This window comes from Lissotriton helveticus, chromosome 9 (assembly GCF_964261635.1).
Source record: "Lissotriton helveticus chromosome 9, aLisHel1.1, whole genome shotgun sequence".
NCBI lineage: Eukaryota > Metazoa > Chordata > Amphibia > Caudata > Salamandridae > Lissotriton > Lissotriton helveticus.
Window position 1 is genome coordinate 750,410,519 of NC_136070.1, and position 21,338 is coordinate 750,431,856.

Consider the following 21,338-nt stretch of genomic DNA (forward strand, 5'->3'; position numbering starts at 1 on the left):
CCATAGGTTATAGACCATATATAGTTAGGAAATAGCATTTAGAAAACCTTATTTTACTCACACAAAACCATTGAAATTCCATATATAGTTAGTTGCACTAACTATATATCGCGCACCTGCAATCCACTGCTGATGATGTCACATATTACATCATTCATGACATGGTCAGTGACATCACTGATGACATCACTGATGACATCTCAAATGACATCACTGATGACATCACTGATGACAACATCCAGTGACTGTATGCTTCTGTAAAGTTAAAATATGTCTTACATATTGAAGAATGAGTGGATGTATAAGTGTCTGGATGAAGGATTTAGTAGGTGCATGACTGACTGTATAAGTGAGTGATTAAATGTGTCTCACTGAGTGCATGGGTTAGTGACTAAACTGTTTTAAATTGTGCATCATTGTGTCTGTTGTTTTGTAATCTGATGCATGTGTTGATCATTAGCTATATGACTAACTATATGGGTTATTGATTAGTTGCCCAAGTATTTGTATGGGAGACTGAGTGTGTGTGTGGGTGTCTGGGAGGTGTATGACTCTGTGCATAGATGTGTGAGCAGTTGATTCACTAGATGTATGGGTTCAAAAGTGCATGTGGAAACATCTGTATGGGCGGTTGACTGTGTGCATGAGTGTATTGGTGAGTGAATGGATATCTCAGTGCTACATGTCAAAGTAAGTACATATGTAAAACACAGTACATGTGATAGTTGACATATATAAATAACTGTGCATAAGAGCCAGTGAATGTGTGAGTGGCTGTATGGATTATTGTGAACTTGTATCAGGGATTGTATAACAGAGTAAATATGTGTTATTATATGTTCCAATAAGTAAGGTGTGTATAACTATATAGTTGAGGAAATCGAGGTGTGATTGATTCTTTGCAAGACTGACTAGGTGTGTGAGTAACTCCATGGATGAGTGACAGTCTGTGAGTGTCTGTTTACACTGAGTGTATCTAAGGTTATATTAGAGTCTGAAGGGGTTCATTGTATCATCACATGAATGATGTCATCAGTGATGTGATCAGTAATGTCAAATGAGATGTCATCAGTGATGTCATCAGTGATGTCACTGACCATGTCATGAATGATGTAATATGTGACATCATCAGCAGTGGATTGCAGGTGCGCGATATATAGTTAGTGCAACTAACTATATATGGAATTTCAATGGTTTTGTGTGAGTAAAATAAGGTTTTCTAAATGCTATTTCCTAACTATATATGGTCTATAACCTATGGTTTTTTCAGTGAATATATATATATATATATATAGGGTAAGGGTGTTTTAGGGTTATGGGGTGGATAAGAGTATTGGGTGGTAAGAGTGCTTTTAAGTTTTAGACGTGGGTATGGGTATTGGGTGGTAAGGGTGGTTTTAGGGTCTGGGGTAGATAGACGTATTGGTTGGGGTATTTCTAGGTTTCAGAAGTGGGTAAAGGTATTGGATGGCAAGGGCATTTGTAAGGCATGCGTAGTAAAGGCATATGCAGGGGGAATATTTGCGGGTTAAAAGCAATACGTTGTAAAGTCTGCGTGGTAAAGGCATGCGTTGTTCCGTCGTACATTCAGTGCTAGATTCATTAGAAAGTGACTTCAACATAATGCCAACAAGCTACACTAGTTGTTTCTCAACACGTCAGGGTCGAGCTTCTGCTGATGTAATGGCTATTACAGCATAATTACAAGGGCTCGGAGGTCTCGCCTCATCCCAACATGTGCCACAGAAGATCAGTTCCATTGCCAATGAATGATGTATTGTTATTTGGCTTACGTTCATAGCCTGCATGCGGGGAATGCTTTTTTTCGTAGGCCACGTCCAGATCAGACTCATTCCAGCTCTTTTGGCTCCTCCTTCTCATTGCTGCCTGGTCATCTATGGCAAGATGTAGAAGTTAGAAATCAATCAGAAACTCCAAAACACATGCTCAGTACTGTGGGATCTGTTTCTGTAAGTAGTGTTTATTTGTAGTGTTTAGTGCATGAGAAATCAAGCTTATCAAAACTTTCTTTTTAATAGAATTTCTTTATTGAAGTATTAAGTATACATTTTACAAACCTAACTATAAGACATTCATGTTTTAGAGTCGTAGATACCAAAATGTACTAAAGAATATACTGCAATATTACCAGTCCACTATTGCTGAACACTATCTGTGCAGGTCCAAGTCGTCTCACAGTCCCCCTGCAGACCCACCCCCTTCCACCATGAGAAGCTTATGCTAACTTAAGTCAAATGGTGCTTCTACCATTTTGGATATGACATTGTAATGTATCATGTGATTGCTGTTGTGTTCCTTGCTGCAATAAAGTATTGTGGGACTTTACACTGAAAGACTGAGACTTTCCCAGTCACATTATGAAACGTGATGTACCTAATCAAGGACAAGCGAGCTGTCCTAGACTGAATTACATACTATGTATTAAGTCATGTCACCTGAATTGACACTGGGAACTTCTGAATTGAACGTAAAATTATGAGAGAATCTTCACGCTTATTCTGTAGTAAAATGTTTATTCTTGCTTGTTTCCCATTGGTCATGTACTAAATCCTTTGTCTAAAGTCCTATGAAGAGACTTGTATTTTCTATTTCCGAGCTTTGCCTTTCCATTTCTTAAAAGTGGAATCGATGCTGGATTTTCCTTAGAACTTTACAGACTTCTTTTTGTACTTATGATTTATATGACCATATGCTTAACTGATTGATGAGTCAGCTTATGTAGTTCTGTACTTGTATTCTTTGAGTAAACTTTTAAACTTTAGCTCCTGTCATTCTTATTGAAAATGTTTACAGCTTCACCTTAATGTCTGAGATTTAATAGGTAGAAAAGGGGCCATCTGGGAGTACCAAATTCCATTAGGGACTACACTGTTCCGGTTCAAGTAGTTGGCCTGCATTGGACAAGTAAATGAGAGACAAGAATGCGTGCGGATAGATCTAATAGCAGAGGTGATGGTTCGGAGTGGATCCATCCCATACTGAATGGACTCAGTTGGATGAGGTATATTGAGCATAGAACCGATTAATGCACCTTCATGGTTCAGGCGGTTGTGCCCGCAGATTGAAACAGCCTCACTCCAATCCAATCCTGGTTCCTGGAGATTGTGGGGAGATGAGGTGGTTGTTTTGGTAACCGGGGAAAGAATGACGTGATTATCAATAGGGATTTGTAGGTGTGCAGAAGCTGAATGAGAAACGAGGCAAAGCAATGCATGGTGGGATTTTTTGTTTTTTTTCTTAATCAAAGGGGAATGGATCACTTGTACCTGTAACCGCCTTTATTAGATACGTGACCGTATCATCATTGTGTCTCTTTTTATGCTACCTCCGCCAGAGCAGCGGACTCATAACCAGTCCTCCCTGCCCGTCCCTCACTTTTTAAACAATCTTCCCATACACCAATAAGAATAAAAATGTTACTTCTTAGGTAGTATGAGGATGACTTTTTAACACCACACCTCACTTGAGCACTTTTCACCCACCAAACAATCTCTGATCACTACTGTATAAACGAGTGGTTCCCTTCTGGCAGAGGAAGGATAAAAAGAGACCCAATGATGATGCTGTCACGTATCTAATAAAGGTGGAGAATCAAGATAAACCGCCATACGATCTACCTACGTGAACGAGGGTTCTCTAAGTACCACTTTTGGGTACTGACGGATAGAAACAGAGGACCCTGGTTACAGGTACAAGTGATCCATTCCCCTTTGATTAAGAATTACTGACAGGAAGCTGAATGGATCATAGCTCCTTCGAGCTCCCCCCTTCCCTGATTGAAAGGGAGTTTTAGTTTGACATGTTGTGGTGAAAGGTGGTGGACGGAGTTTGAATTTAGCTATAATGTGGCATTAGTACTTGGACTTGTGGATATGGCAGTTATTGTATTTTAGACTATCTTTTTCGACTTTTAAGAGCTACAGTGTGTGAATTGCCTATGTGTAAGCCATTAAGTTGTAGACAGGTACCGCAGTTTTATTTGTCAAGTTGTTGAAATTATCTGCTAAGTTGAGGTGTGCTGTAAGTGCTAGCAGTCACACCAAGATAGGGATGTAACATTTTTATAGTGCAAATGTACTAAACAAACTTAGTGGCTGTTCATTCCTTGGTGCATGTGGTGAGCATGCTGGTAAGGTAGACTCCCAGAGGTTGAGAGTTTGGTTTTGTGTGAAAGTAAATAGTGTCCTCTGTCTTGTAGAGATTTCCGTTTAAGAAGGAGCAGAAAAATGACAGTGAGAAAAGTAGAAAGAGTTGAGGAGAAGCTGTCAATATAAGGGTGCTTACATCATAAGGTGCCATGCAAAGATTGGCTGGCAAACGCCAAAGCAGTGCTGCAATAGGGTGAACTTTGACTGAGATGCGCTGGTATTGGCAGGAAGGTCGTGAGCGCAGAAGTGTAGAGAGTGCAAGGGATTGGAACAAGGAGTGACTAACAACATTGACAGAATGAGAAATCCTTTTTGAAAAATGGGAACAATGCAAAAAAGAAAGAGAAATTCCCACTCTAGCTAGGGAAATGCCAGCAAAGAAGGGTTACAACCACATACGGCTCAGCAAATGGCACAAATACACAGCGGAAGCTGGGAATTATGGTTACCAATAAGTGAAATTTTCCACATACCAAGCATAAAGAACTTAAGGATAATGTATGACTTAAAACCTCAGCCAAGATCCACACAGTTTTTGGCCCTGAATCTCTGAGAACAGGCTGCAAACAAAAAGAAGCAAAATACATTTGCATTAACCCCTTGTGTGCTTCGGACGGCCCCTGGCCATCCGACGTCTCGGTGGGCGTGTGTGGAGGACGGCCGGGGGCCCGTACAGCGCGAAAATCTGCGCAGCGGAAAGGGTTAAAGGTCTGTGGTAAGGCTTCTTCCTGGCTAAGAGTACAGCATGAGGAAGGGATTGAAACATTGTGAGCTTGCCCTCTGATAGAGAGAAGATAAAACGTACTGACAAAAAGAAATTGAGGCATGAGATAGAAGTAGAGAGTGAGGAGGAAGACATGTTCATAGATGAACTTCTTAGAATAAGATCACCCCCGTATAATGCAGCACAGGCACCAGGTGCTACCGCTTGGTTAGTTGCTGAAAACGGTGCGGTCACCACAACCACTCCGGAAGCTAGCGCACCCCCAAGTTACACTGATACAACCAACTCACTCGCTATCCAGACCTCGATGCCTGCTGTCTTCAGTACACAATCATCAGCTAACATAAGTATCTTCCCCATTACTTCAATCACCCCACACAGCTATAGCCTTCGGAGTATCCCTCCGAAATCTATAGATGTATTCGGTATGTTAGGTTCAGCCACTCCACAGAGAGAGGCCTTAGGAACTCCTGTTATAGGAAGCACTATGACCAACATGACTCAACAGATCACCCTGCTACTCAGAGAACAGACTTCTCAGAGAACCCAAATGAAGACTTGTAGGATAGTAGGGTCTGCTATCCTATGGTCACCCCAATTTTTGCTTTTTGCTTCACTTGTTTTCGACTTAATGTGGCTGTGGGCCTGCTAATCAGACCCACAGCCTGCTGTTCTCTCTCTAAATTCACATACATGTATTTTAGGTACATCACCAATTTGGTACTGGACACCTTGCCAGCCCCTGTACCATGCGCTATAGGTGCTCCGGGCATAGGTGCATCCAAGGCCTAGAAGGGGCTGCAGCATATATTTTGCCACCCCTGGCTGGTACTTAAATCGACACAACTGGCTGATCACTCAGCTGGGGCAAGGTGGTGCAATCACCCCTTGCTTAGATATAGTATACCTATATCTAAACCTATATCTGGACACATATACCTATAAGTCACTCCTATGGCAGGCCTTAACAATCCTGGAGGCAGAGTGCTTGGTTTTATGTGAGATGGTGCTCTGGCATGAGCTGAGCCTGTCTGCAGCTTTCGGAACCATTTCCTTATAGCTGTTCTAGTGATACTGCCATACCATATACTCTTAAGTGCATTATAATCCTTACGGTTATTGCAACTCCGGTTTGGCTTTATCAAAACATGTCGTGTTTTGTGTCATACACTTTGGAATACTACCCCCTCGCCAGTTCTGGCGACGGGGGTAGCATTCCACCCTTCTAGAGGGAGAAGACATGTTACTTTACTTAAAACGCGGTTAATCCTAACCAGAGCCTCTGCATCACAAAATGGATTCTGCTGCCCCGACACAAGTCTGACCTCCTACTGCTGACCGAAACTTGGCAGGTGAGGCCTGGACAAAGGGTTTCCTGTCACAGGGAGGTGCTACACCACCCCAGACAGGAGGTAGTGGATTGGAGCAGGGAGGGTTGAAAGAAACTAGACACTGCCTGGGGCGCACAAGGTGTCCCAGGCAAAATCCAGTCAAACCGGTTCTGGGGCACTCCAGCCCCAGTCCTGGCGCCAAACTGGAGAAAGGGAAAGGGGTGTAACCACCCCCTTTCTAGGTCCCACCCATAGGAGGGACCTAGCAGGTAATCCAGCCCCTTGATTTGGAATAAAGGTAGGAGCTGTGCAGATGCACATCAGATTATCCTGACTGAAACTTATGAAACGAAAATCTGGACCCTTCGACATCCTACTCGACGTAGAAGACTGAGGAATCTCCCTTGTGGTCAAGGAGTGACCACCCTGTGCAAACAGGCACCATCCAGCACCTCACCGTTTGCTTTGTTGCAGTTCCCGCCGGAACTCGAGCGACAGAGATCGACAAGACCCAGCGTTCCTGCCTTCTAACAGCCTGATCCACAGTCCCTGCAAAGCTGAGATCCGTGGAGGCGACCTGAAGCGTGGGGCCCGCCATCTTGGAAAAACTACGAAGTGCTGACCGTGCAGCTCCCGAGGCTCCCTCGAAGCTGTGCATTGGAGTTTGAGAAGCTCCAGCCCAAGCAACTTTTGCACCGAAGCTCACCCCTCCACACTCATCGAGTGCTGCGTGGGGCCCTTTTGCATTTTCCTGCTCAATGCGTTGGGCCGGTCGCTTGCCCGTTGGCTAGTGGCCCCAGTACCGACAAACCAAAGAATTTACACTGCTAGTCTGGTTGCTCCAGACTGGCCCTCGCTCCCCTGAAAAGGAGCACCCACTCTGACCTTGCTGGTCTGAGTAAGAAGCGATCTTCGAATCCTGCGTGGGTTGCCCTTTCCAAGGTTTGTTAACTCCGATCCGGAAGCCGATACCGCCGACAGCGAGAACCTTCGTGAGACAGCTCGTGATCCACTCCTGGACATCCTCGATGCCCCAGAGTCCACGTGGCAGTGGAGACAAGCTTCATGACATCCACCTGATTGAGCCCGACATCGCCTGGTTCCTTCCTGGTTACTTCCTGGTCACTGGCTAGTGACCCAGACTCTGTCCCCTCTGCTTTCAGGTACTTTTCATCTTCGATCCACCCTTGGATCACACCGGACACTTCTCTTCTGGACGCCTGCAGCATCTTCATCTCCAGGCACCCTAGATCTTCGTGACGAAACCCGACACGCTTTTGCACCTGTGCACCCGCTTCCTGGGGGTGAGGTAACTATTGAACGCCAGTGCTCCTGTAGTGGTTTACACCTCTAGTGTCTAAGTCTAAAGTTTTGTCCTTCTAGTCCAGTCGGAAGACTCCTAAAACTGTAACTCGATAACTTTTACGCACCATTGACTTTGCATTGGTGCATGCGTGTGCTTTTAGCTCTGCACCCGAATCCCGCGGGCTACTCCCGTCCTAACTGCTATTAGTCCAGTGTAGTCCCAGCGATTCCCAAGGCCCTAGGCCTTACCACTGATCGATTAGTGATACTTATACCACATTTTTTGATATATGGTTTGAGTGGCCACCGGCCTCATCCATAAACGTGCAACTTTCATATGTTATATTGTGCTTTTGTTTTAACGCTTGTGCTTCTATACTCATAAAGAGTACAGGGGATTATTCTGAGAATAAATACATATATTTTTATAATATATAACTTGTGTGGTGTCCTTTCATTTGATATTACAGGATTGCATATGGTAAAACAGCTGGCTTCACATGCCCTCTTGAGTTAAGCCTTTAGGCTGCTTAGTCCATGCTACCACTAGGATAGCTTGTCTTTTAAGGTTGACTTACAACCACCACCATAAGGGATTGTTTGGACCGATACAAGGTGCCCACAGAATTGTGGACATCATACATCAGGCAAACTTCTCACAAGACTGAATTGGAAGAGACTGTAAAGGGCAATGCAGGATTAGATTTCTTGGGACATTACAGTGAGAATGAGTGTGAGAATGGAGAAAGTGGCAGATGAATGCAGGTTTGATCTGACACAAAGAAAGAAATTGCTAAATATCATCAAGATAAGAGTACCAAATATAAATACATCATCGCTATTTGTTAAAACTAAATAAGATGCAGGCATTGCTCACCTTAAGACTTAGGTACCATAAAAGAAAATTAATTGGCCCAAGATTTTCCAAACATCCTAAGAGCGCAAAGAATCCGTAAATGCATGCTTTGAGAGATTAATGCAGGGATATAGGGTGCTTAGCAGTCTAAAAGACCCACTAAGAGAGAACATGGGAGGGTCCCTTGCCTCGTTTGTGCAATGACTACGACACAAAATCAGTAATCAGATCATGCTGGCAAAGTAAGCCTGTAGACGAAAGTTTACAGTATGCAAAATATAATATATTGCAGCAACATGTTTAATGCTAAACTAAGAGGGTTGAAGGAAACGTTTATGGTTGTACAGACCTATCTGGTGCAGAATGGAGGCATGGAAGGATTAAAAGTTCGTAGTCCAGAGCTAGACCTTGATCTCAGTGTAGGATTAAGCAAGCAGGGAGGCCTCATATCTTATGGAGGAAATACCAAGGAAATAGGAAGGTGAGGAGGAAATATGTTGGGAACCAACATATTTGCTTCAAAGAAGGTTACCTCATCACATTCACAACAAAGTTGGCCCCTGGAAGCGAGAATACAGATATAACCCTGACTGAGCAATGATCGATGTCCAAGCCTTAAATTTCGCAATGCAGGTAGATCGTCTCCTGGTACCAAAACTGCCTAGGACATCCTCATGAATGCAGAAGCCAGGTTTGCAATAAAATCCACTTGTGGCCATACAGATGCAAAGAGGGAATACCCAGTTCCAACCCAGTAACCAAGCTCAGCCCAGCCCAGCCCATTTACATTCCTGTCTGCTACAATTCCCATAATGTTGGGAAGCTTCACGGAGTTCAAACAGGTCCAATGACGGTGCTCGCTGTGGGAGGAAAAGTACATGCTTGGTGCAGTCTTAGAGGTGGGTCGGACTGGCCCATATGTCGATGGAGATATCAATGGACATCCTGTGTATTTTCTGATAAGACACAGGGGCCACTTGTTCAACTGCACAGTCGGCGAGTCATCCACCAAGGCAGCCACTAATTGCCCTCCAGTTCAGTGGGAGCTCCAGCGCGGTGGGAGCGGCAAATTACTGTCTTGAAAAGTGACAGGACCTGCAGTGCATCGCTGACTGCCTCATAAGGCAGCAGGACTTTCGTATTCGCTAACAGCTGCTAGGCCGCCCTAGATGAGGTAGCGAGGTAGCGATGCAGGTCGCGGACGAGGTGACCAGGAGGAGCGAGCGACAGGCGGGTAAGCGGGCGAGCCTGTACTTCCTGCAGCACCCCCCCCCCGTACAGCTCTCAGCCAGCCCGCGGCAGACTGCTCCTTGCTGACTCTTGCCGGTGCCCTGTAGCTCCCGTCCCCCACGACAAGCCGGCCTTTAAGGCTTATAAGGGCTGAACAGCCGGCACGGCTACCAGGACCTGTGCTGCTCTTTATCAGGGGGGGCAGTGGATCCTCCCAGTCATCCAGCCTTCCAGCCTCCTAACTGGCACCGGACAGGATAGGGATCCAGTGAGCAAGGCAGGCTAGGCGAGTGCGGCCGCCATTAGTTGGCGGCCGGTAAGTGTGTGCCAGTGGCAGATTCTGCTGAGGTGGCCCGACCAGGTCGGGGGTAGCCTGCATTCTGCCCTGTGTGCCCCACTCGCCCTCACTGCAGAAAAGACAGAACCCACCATCCCAGGAGCATATACCTCTGTGTGGTCCTCTGTGTGGTCACCGCCCCCTCTGAATCTGCAGTGATAGCAGTGGGGAGCAGCTTAAGAGCATCGGGCACTTGGACATTGGGCATCTGGGGCAGCATTGGCTGCCAGACAAAAGCCGGCCTGTGCTACGACCTAAAAAGAATACCAAGAACAATAAGCATTGCTTATCTTGTATAACATTATACCCTCACCTCACCTGACAAGGCAGTCTGTCTCCTAGCTCATCATGAGGTCAGGTCGGGTTCGGGTAAGCAGTCGCACGAAGCCCGCAGCCCTTACAAAAAGGGCAAACCAGGCCTCTCCTTGGACTTCTCCGATCGAAGCACTGAGGAACCAGCTTTAATCTCGATAGAAAGCAACTCAAGTGCAGGAGAGACACAAAGAGCGAAGCCTAAAGCACCACTGTTCCAAACAAAAATATTTACAAAATTCAATTTCATAAAGTGCATAGGGGCCGCCCTGTACTCCAGTATTAACATGGAGAAAGGTCTTCAGACGCCCTTATTGCCAGACCAAGCACCAGATCCAGAACTACTGCAAGGGTAGCTAAGACAGCCAACTTTACAAACCCAGCAGAAGCAGCAAATTACTGCACAAGTGCACAATCAAGTTCATAATTACGTCGTGCCAGACAAGTCGGAGACCCCTGCACTTCATTTAACAACCGCTCTGCACACTAACACAAACTCACCTGTAAGGATGGTTTCTACAAATGAAGGGTCACCAACCAAAACCAATACTGAGAAATTTTCAAAACGATATAAAACTGGAACCCTTACAATCAACTCCTCAGTCAGTTCTTCAGTGCATCGCACTGCTCAGTTTATACAATTTACAGGAGACGAAAAACCTATCGGTCCAACCTTAAGTGGCTCTGAGGCATCAACAAAGGCACTAGGATCCAAGGAGCCTCAGCCACCACTACAACTACCAGCACAGCACTCACCATCAGCAACCAGCATCACACTGGCAACAACTTTACCGATAACAGCAGAAACTCCGGAATCCATTCAGGCACCGAAGGCCTCAATTGAAGAAGGTCAGCCACTGCCAAAGGAAACAACCCCTCAGGCTAACCAGAGAAAGCAGCTAGGTTCAGCATCTATCACTTTAGAAAACAAGCAGATTAAACAGGACCCCCGTGTGGCACTGAAGGGGTGGCCCCTGGTCACAAGGACTCTAAGGATCACAACAACGAAAGGAACTTCACACTCAGCGGCGACCTCAGAACTACCACTGAAACTATCCAGAAGCCCACACCCCCGCCACTCAACTCAAAACCTTTAATGCAAGAGGAAGATGCGACCGCTTTGTCATACCTAGGAACTCAGGAATGGGAGGATATGCTGGCGGCATACTCCCCAGTCCAACACCAGGATCCTCTCTCGACGAACCTGAAGCTGAACCACCCGAATATTAGACTAGCAGACTCTCAGTCGCCGGGGGGGACGAGGGAAGAGGGCCTCGAGGAGCGGGGGGACCCGAATCGGCTAAATGGAGGGGCTTGGGCCTCCCTCCTAAAAACTATGCAACGGTCAGTGGAGGCACTACAATATCAATCTGACAAGATGGATATACAGCTCACACTATTAAACACACTGGCAGTGTTTACATCAGGGATTGATGAAAAACTGGGGGATCTCAATTCATTAATAAGAAGGGCACAAACAGCATCATATCTCCAATGCGGGTGCAGCCAATATGTGGACAAAGCTATCAACCCTTTCGGCAATGCTCTCCACCGTGCTCAACGAGCTGAAGGAAAAACCATCCGGCACTGCTATGGTCAATAACAGCCCCACTAACCACAGTAACGCATTCCCGACAGCAGTAATAAAAACTGAGAAACCCTGCAAACGAAGCGCTACTGGCTCACCGCAAAGGGTAAGCACTCCGAACAGCAGCGGAGACTCGCCGAAGGTAGCAACGGCAACTATGGGAGTGACTACATTGAACGCAAAACAACGCTGTCAGCTGAAAAGAAAAGGTCGCAATCAGAAATTATTGCCACACAAGCAAGCACAGACTTACCCAATCTCTACCACACAGACTTACCCAATCTTCACTAAATAGAGCCCACAATCAATTACAGCTTGCAAAGAGGACGGCAAGCAAGAAAAAACGACCCTCACAGGTCTTCATCCTTACACAGCAGCATCCCTTAACCCAGCCACTAAGCCAATAGGAACAAAGGAAGACCCTCCTAACCAAGAAGACACAGACCTAGGCTCAGCAAACGATAAAACATCCAATACAACTGGTTTTGGCCCTCCGCTTCCCAACATCAGCTTCGAGATATATAGCCAAGCGGGTCTGCCTAGGCAATTTGAATTAACACCCCCAGATGAGGAGTCTCCCCATACAAGCACCTGGCAAGCAACTGGGCAAAAAACATTTCACTACCCAGTGGGCAATGAGGCAATGGGAGAGAAGAAGACCGGCACATTCCAGAGAGTGGCATCCGTATCAGAAGGGAACCAAGCAAGGACAACCTCCGATCCGCCGATTCACCCCCCTTCCCTCATGCACGACCAGACTCAGCCGGGCACAACACCCGCACCAGCCGGAAATAATGAATCGGCAAAGAGAAAGCCTCGGATATCCCAGGCAGTGGCACTTCCTCCGGAGGGGATCCAAGTGAGGATAGCCCCCGATCGACTATTACAGCCTGCTCTCCTTGGGCAAGCTCAGATACCTACGGGAATTCCAACACTGCCAACATTCATAAGAAAAGGGCCCAATGACCAATGCGTAGCTGCGCATCAAGATCAGAAAGTGTCTTAACAGCCATCACAGCTAAAAATCGCTTCCAACCAACTAGGGACACGGGAAAGCATAGCTTACACATTAAATGACAAGACGCTGTATCGGAGCTATTTATTGCTCAAATCAGAGTACACCACAAAAGGTCGCCACGATTTGCTGAATCGTATGAATATTGTAAAACTACTTCGAGCTATTCCCACCTTGAATGACTTAAATACCTCTGATCTGCTTGCAATTGAGTTCCTCCCTGTAGACAATCCAGCAAACCCGGAAACAACTAGGGCACTATGGAAATCGGCAGCTATAGCGCAAAGAGTATTAAACCACTATACCACCTTTAAAGACTGGGGCATCCAAATCAGTCCCTATAATCTGCGAGCTTATCCGGCACCACTACTAACCATGAGCCCAAGACAAGCACTACAAAAATGCTCTCGGCCCTCCACTTCGGTACTAAAAGGGGCTTTTAGTTGTTCAGAGCCTAGAAGGGCGTTTAACCAAGCCAAACAATTTGCGCCTCCAAGGGCGGAACTCACAAGTAGCCGGAACTCCGGGTTTGCTGACCAATGTGTAAGAACAATAACCCTTGAAACAGTGACACAATAACCACGTAGCTCAGGATAAAGTTGCGTCGAAAGAAGCAATGATACGCCTCTGTTCGTGGAACATAAATGGTTTGGCAACAAAAACCCAGGATCCAGACTTCCTTCAATATCTTAGCAACGTTGACATCATCATGTTACAGGAAACATGGCTCACTGAACCATGGTTCATCCACGGATTTCGCTGCTTCGCCCATCCCACCACCAAGGGCAGCAAAATGGGCCACGCTTCAGGAGGGCTAGCGACCTACATCTCAATAACATCCCTACCAACAGCGGAAGTGACGGGGCCGGAAATGGATGTAGCACTAGCAGTTAAACTCACTCTCCCATGGGCAGAGGCAAAGATCAAAGTAATCCTGTTAAATGTCTACATCCACCAGAAATGAACAACAACTGACACAGGAAAAATAATTGAACTAGTAACTTCGTACGCAGACTGCTCCGAAGCCTCAAACTTTATTCTATCAGGGGACATGAACCTATTTCTAATGGGAACATCTGATTCAAAGGAAGTCTGTCTCCAATCATCACAGTACAACCTACCTCAGCAAGGTACCTTTACGCATGGGAGGGCGAACAAGCTAAACCAACGCTTCCTGGAAGACTTGGAACATCTAAACCTGAGGGCCCTCAACGGAAGAACAGTCAACGACACCCCTCCAGCGGCAAGTTACCACACTGAGCAAGCAAGCTCACTGATAGACTATACGTTAGTCAGTCTTTCACTGCTGCAACACGTAACAGGCTTCAAAATGGCGATATAGGGGATAGTGACCATCGCCCACAGGAGGCTACTCTAGCAGGTACAGCTACGCATAGCATCTTCCCTGCTGTACAATTAGACACAAGCTGCACAACAAACTATAAGAGGATTACGTTTGACAGAATCTATAAAGACCTTGACAGACACAGCAATCAACCTCATATCTGTCCAATTGCATGGCAAGAACCAGATACATTCCTGGGAATGTTTCATAACCAACCTCAGCACCCAAAAGGCAACAGTTACAAAACCAAGGTCCTCTCTCGGACAGTCACAACAGAATAACCTATCAACAAGTCAAAGAACACAACTCAAAGGACTTAACAAATCGATAAATGGCTCGCTAAGATCCTTACGCCATGACCCAGGTAACTTATTGCTCATTTCTAAAGTGCGGGAACAGAGAACCAAATTGAGGAGGTTGAAATGGACCATTAACAACAATAATGAACAGGATCTCTGGGCTAAACTATTGCACAACATCAAGCATAATGCCAGTGACCGATTCTGGAAAACAGTAAATAAGATAATACATCCGAATCACGGGGGCCTCACCTCCTTTATACTAGAGGAAACATGGGCAAGCTACCTAAAACCCCACTTTAATAGCCAAAGTGTCACTGACTCAATGCCGGGAAAGAACAAAACATACAGGGAGGCGGTAGATACCATCAATTGGAACAGGGAAAGCGGTAGCTTCCCTCCTGTTACTCCCGAAACAGGTCCATGCTTAAAGGCAATCAGCACATCTCAACATGCCGGAGGAAAGCCACACAGTGTCAAATGTTCACCAGTCACTGAACAGCTCTTAATTAAAAAACAGATCAAGAAGGGAAAAAAGGAGGGAGCACCAGGGCCGAACGAAATCCCACCTGCAGTGTTTAAGGAAAAGCCGGAGGACTGGGCAAAAATACTCCACTCATTATTTCTGGAAGTACGACATCTGGGCATAATTCCAGATTCATGGAAAGGGTCGATTATCGTCCCAATCCATAAAACGGGCAGCAAGAACTTACCAGCCAACTACCGGTTAATAGCCCTGATTGACAATGAAGCCAAATACTTCGCGGGCACATTGTTGGAGGAGCTGTCAAGCTGGGCAGAAAACAAAATAATTCCTCTGAATCAGACAGGATTCAGAAAAAGCTGCGGCACAATAACCAATATTATGGCAATATCAATGTTCATGAACTTGGCAAAACTCAGGAAAATTCAGCTCCATGCCCGTTTCACAATGTGGAGAGGCCCAAACTATGGTCTAAGCTAGCCGGATGGGGCATCCCCAACAACCTTTTATCAAAGATCATGCTCCTACACTCCAACACATGGGTTCAAGTCAAACTGGGCTCAGGAACGCACCTCTCAAGAAAAATTAAAACATCGAAAGGCCTCAAACAGGGGTGCGTTCTGGCCCCCATGCTATTCAATCTATTCATGGCAGACCTAACCCTGGCACTCAACAACTGCAATTTGCTTGCACCTAGTTTAGGGGGCTCCCCAATATCTAATTTACTTTACGCGGACAACGTTGTCCTACTCAGCCACACGGCAGTGGGCCTGCAACATCTCCTGAACTGCCTAGAGGTCTATGTAGAAGAAAACAGTCTCTCTATAAACCTAAGCAAAACAAAGACTATGACTATTAATAACAAACGAAAAAAGATCCACCACTGGTACCTGGGTAATAAATGCATCGAAACAGCAGAGACTTACAAGTACCTGGGAATTTACATAGAAAAACAAGGCCTATTTAGCCGCCAGCAAGAGGAGATCAAAAGGAAAGGGATGATCCTTGCTCTTTCTTTGAAAGGTTTATCTGCTAAACTGCTCGGCCCAACACTTAATCCACTCTTGATGGTAGCCCGGGCTAAAATACTACCTTCTATTACTTACGGTACTGAGGCACTATGTGGGAGAGCTAGCACCCTACTGGATAAAACACTTGCCAAAGCATATAGATCAATATTCAGCCTCCCGACCTACACCTCACCTGCACAAATTCGATTGGAGTTCGGTCTCATAAAGCAAACCTGGGCCAGCTATGGAAGTTTCATCAACTGCTGGCATAAGATCAGGTCAGCCAACCACAACACACTAAACCATCTTCTCTGGCAAGAAATCCAACAGAGGCAGAACTCAACCGCAGCTCAATATCTCCAGGAGGCTCTGACAACCACAGGCCTTTCCCCTTTCTCAGCGTTTAAAAAACAGTGTGGAAGACGCTGAAGATACACTCTCTGCTAGAGGATAAGGCGACCTTTTCTGCCAGAACGCACGCTAGGATGACCTTGGCCACATATAAATCCCTAGCCCCTCAACTCTACTTCAACATGGGATACTCAAAAATACTGAAATAAAAATTCCTAATGTTCCGGCTAGGAGTCTTACCAACTACGCAGCAGCTCCCTCTCTGGAAAAGGGTGCAGGCTTTTAATCTATGCAGCCTCTGCAAAAAGGATCAGGGCGACATCACACATATCATCTGCACTTGCACGGAGATGTGTCAAGAATGGAGGCAGCTGCTAAAAATTCCCCTTAATCAAAGAGGGATCAGGTTGAGGAGACAAGCAGTTTTGGCATGCTTTGATCCCTCATCGACACAATTGAACACAAGGCTAGTCAAATTCCTTGAAGCAGCTCGGGCAAAAATGCCAAATTGACCTACAAGGTGCAGGGCATCTGTAAATGGGGATAATCTTATTATACGGTCGATTAACTGTGACAATGGATCACATTTTCCTTAAAGGTCGCAATGGCACAATTAGCTGGACGCTATAACTGTAATGACACAGAAGTGTTTTAACCACTTACGCCACGACCCTAATGAGGGAGCCCGAACATTTTAAACATGGTTTTATTTTTGTATGTACTGCAATGGTTTTAAGTAACTATGCAAATAAAGTTTTACCCTCACTTGTTCAACTGCTCGGATATTTGAGGTCACAAACCTAACCCTCCCTCCCCTCAAGAAAAGAAGTCCAAGTGGTTGGCATCCCAAATCAGGAGCATATGAATCAGGTCCCAGCCACAGTCCAGGTCAAAGTTGGAGCTACCAAAGAGCATCATCAGTTTGTCGACTCAGGTGCCATAAATTTGTTGGTGATGGACCTACTGTGTAAATTTAACTGTGCAATATATTGCACTCCCTACAGAGTAAGATTGAAAATTCAAGCAGCTGATGCAGAGTTCAAATTGCATGCACTGGAATCTGTAGTCAGATTATACCCAGTGCTTTCTAAGGAGGCCTTGCATCCAGAGCTAAAGGAATAGGTCAGAGATGATGTATAGGATTTTATAGGAAAGGATATTGGTTGAATAATGGTGCTAAACCTCTAAAGAGGACTCTCAGGTCAATGCAGTGTTTCCTCAGATGCATCCTTACAAAATGACTCCACAAGCCATTGCAGGATAAAACCCATGTCATTGCAAAAAGCAAATTAGAAATGGAGGATAGTTCAGGATTTTGGAAAAATAAACCAAATAGTCATTCCATGCTACTCCATGGCACCGAAAACCTGTTGTAGTCCTATTCCAAATTACCTCAGATGTGGAATGGATCATAGTTGTTAACCAATGTCAAGCATTCTCTTCTGTCTCCCTACACAAATAGGGACAACTTCTCTCCATTTTTAGATTCCAAGAGAAAACGCGGGTGGTGTTGCGCTGCTCAGGGGTATACAGAGAGCCCATAATATTTGAATCACATCCTCAAGAAGAATTTAGAGACCCTACAGTTACTATGCATTTCAATCATAATTCAATACATTGACAACTCACTTGTCGCTTCGATGACATAGGAAGCTTGTAGGCAGGCCACTATCGACCTACTCAACCATCTTGCTAAGAATGGGTGTGAGGAAGTCATCCCTTTTGCCCTGATCACCCCCAATTTTTAACTGGTCCTGGTGGTAACTGACTTTGGCTGTGCTCCGAGCTCTGCTTACTAGGTCCAGGGCCAGTGCTCTGATTAAAAAGGTATATGCAAATTGAGTGTTATTATAATTGCCACGGACAACCTACCTGTAAGTCCCTAGTATATTTTAGGGCAAGTAGGTTTAGAGGCCCAGCAGATTTCCAGCACTTAGGTGTGCACTGCTGTGTTGCCTGCTGTCATTTTAAAAGTCAGTCCTGCTTTGAAGCTTCGTTTAAACTGAAGTTATATGCAAATTTGACTTTGGATTTGAAGGTATTTCCAAAGTAGTAAACAACCTTATTTTTACATATACGTCAGCCCTAGGGTCTACCCTAGGTGGCCCCAGAGTATGGTGCCATCTAAAAATAAGCAGGGACATTGTAAAAGATGTTTTATACGCCCTGGTGAGGGACAAACTGCCAATTTAGTTTTACCCCGTTGTAGCATTTTAGCTCCATAGGCTAACACGAGAATACTTGAAATAAATATGACTATTGACTGGAGTGAGCTAAAATAATATTTAGAGGACTTAAAAGATTGTTAATGATTAGTCAAACTTGCCACCGTAGAATTTGTCATAACTAAAACAGACAAAAGTATAGAACTATTTTATGTGAGCCAAATTCCAGCCTCTAGCAGCCTCTCCGGAATCGCCAATCTTGCTGGCTGAGCCAAACTGCTTTGATGAGGTAATAAGTGGCCTGTATAGAGACAACTGGTTATCTGGTGGGGGGAGATCTGCAGCTGCAGAGAACAGGCCAAGAAGGGGACTGGGTAAACAAACTGGTCTTCAGAGAGAGCAGGACAGTAAGGCTGCAGGCCAGGCTTAACCCCTCTCTCTGTAACCTCAAACTAGGTGGGAGCTCCAGGAATGGAATTTGCAGGGGGTTTGGGAGTGTTAAGGGAAATGAGCCGCACCAGTAGATTAGATTAGCCAGATCTTAACCCAGAGGATAACGTTTTTCCATCTTGAATTTTAAAGGATTTGACCAGGTGCATTGTGGCAACTGCAGTCCCAACTTCTGAGGAGCAACTCAGACTGGGAACCTTGGATTTGTGGTATGGGCATTTTAAACCCTCATGGGGACCTTCAGGAAGAAGTTCCAGATGTTTGGAGCTACTTCCAACAATGGGCATAAGATTTCCCTAGAGAAGCTGAAGTTACTGTCTGACGGAAGTTAAGTACCTGGGACATCAGATCAAGAAGGGAGTCATGAGAATGTTTCATAAGCACACTGAAAACTGTCCTTAAGATGACATTTCTGACCACACAGAGAGAAATGAGAATGTTCTTGGGTATAGTTGGCTATTGCAGGCAGTGGATCCCAAACTTTTCTCTTGTGGTGAAGCTTTTAGTGAGGCTCACAAATGCTGATGTCAATGACTTGGTACTAAGGGATGACAAGAGCATGGAAGCCTTTCAGGAGCTTAAAAATGAACTTTGCATTGCACCCCCCCTTGGAATGCCAGACTACACCAAGGAGCTCATACTCTTGCCATGAGGGAGATTGGTGTGCTTTGCCTGTGTTTACACAGACCCATGGAGAGGCAAAACAACCAGTTGCCTACTTCTCTGCAACTCTTGATCCAGTAGCTGTAGCGTTGCCTGATTGTCTCAAAGCAGTCAGTGTTGCAGGGATTCTGCTCAAACACAGAAACATGGTAGAATTATGGGGCCTTAGTGCATAGGGACTGTGTCATCCTACCACCTTAGTATCCAAGAGCCCAGGACCGACTAGCTATAGTGTCTCACTTGCTCTCCTACTCACTCACAGAGAAACAAGTGATTAGACACCCCAGGACACAACACTCCCAACTCTATCAGGAATCACGGTTGCAAGACACACTCTTGTACTTGCCCACAATAAGATCTGACAGAGACATGAACAAGTTTAAAATATTTTTTTAACTAATGTGCTCCAATATGCCGTATGCGTGCCACAATAAGCCAAAACATAAAAACAAATACAATCAGCATAGCAAGTAATCCGTAGATCATAAATGGAGTTATCATGGTGAGAGACAGATTAGCCTAACCTCCCTCCCCTTACACAGACACAGGATGATTATATATTAGAAGATCTCTGGGTGTTATCCGCAGACCCCGTACCTCAGTCTATAGATGGCAGTTCTACATCACTGGTGTTGTCATGCTCTGCTCCCTGGAAAGGTCCGTCTCCAAGTGTGTGCTACCTATCTGTGCATTCCAATAAGACCAAAGTATGTATTCCCAAACAACAGCTGCATCTGAATGTTTTGTCTGTGTGTTCAGGCCTGACCAGAAAAGAATGACAAGGGGCATTGTTGTTCGATCTTGTTCGCAATATTCAGAGTAAATCCCAGGAACCTGTAAAGCGTGAACACAGCCGTGGGTTCTCATGTGTTAATAGTAAAAGAAACATGTGCAAAATAAGCTCATGTAGTAATGTGTGCAAAGCAGAGGAGTCTGCAGCGTGCTCATGCTAACTTAGGGGAGACAACAATGTTCCCATGGGCCACATGACAGCAGCTGCAGTCTGAGCATTCAGCAAACAGAAGAAATCCTGATGGGTCACCCAATCACCGTTATGGTGTTCCATTCCACTGAGATTCTTCTGACTCACACTTGAAATCAGCATTTGACCAATAGTTACTTAAGCCACTATGAGAGACCTATTTTGGCTACTGACAATGTTTCTTAGAGGAGGTGTAATACACTAAACCCTGCTTCTTTATTGCCCACTTAAGAAGAATGTGAGGAAAGTGAGTTTGATCATGACTGGATAAATGTCACCGAGTTATGGACAGACGTGGGACCAGATATACTGAATGTCCCCCTTATAAATTCTGGCTCCACCATGTTTGTTGATGCCTCTTGTTTGAGTGACAGATCAGCATTTCAACAGCTGCATATGCGGTTTGCACCATGTGGGGTTGTGGATGCATCCTACCTGTGTCATGTAACTTCTACACAATTAGCGGAACTGATTGCCCTTACTGGAGCATGTTGCAATTCAGAAGGCGCACGAGTCACCATTTACACTGATAGCAAGTATGGAATTGGCATGGTGCATGACTTGGCCAATTGTGGTCAGAGAGGATTTCTCTGCGGGTTCTTCCATCAAAACAAGAACTGTATGTCTCAAACGTGTTAGAAGCCCTTCAGTTGTTGAAAGAAATTGCTGTGATGAAGTGTGCTGCACATGAAAGTGGTGATGACTTTGTACCTAGAGGCAAC

At 45.3% G+C, this 21,338-nt stretch overlaps 1 protein-coding gene across 14 annotated transcripts in view; it reads right to left on the reverse strand.

Annotated features, from left to right (window-relative positions):
• The window catches only part of PPP1R13L (protein phosphatase 1 regulatory subunit 13 like), a 1,016,088-nt gene that overhangs the window by 131,196 nt on the left and 863,554 nt on the right, over positions 1–21,338 (reverse strand). For 11 of the 14 annotated variants that reach the window (XM_078660882.1, XM_078660878.1, XM_078660874.1 and 8 more), the window contains one exon: positions 1,794–1,895. The exons of the other annotated variants lie outside the window; for them this stretch is intronic. In XM_078660882.1, coding sequence (XP_078517008.1) covers positions 1,794–1,895 — 102 coding nt within the window. The remainder of the gene's footprint in view (positions 1–1,793; positions 1,896–21,338) is intronic. 14 annotated transcript variants of the gene reach the window in all.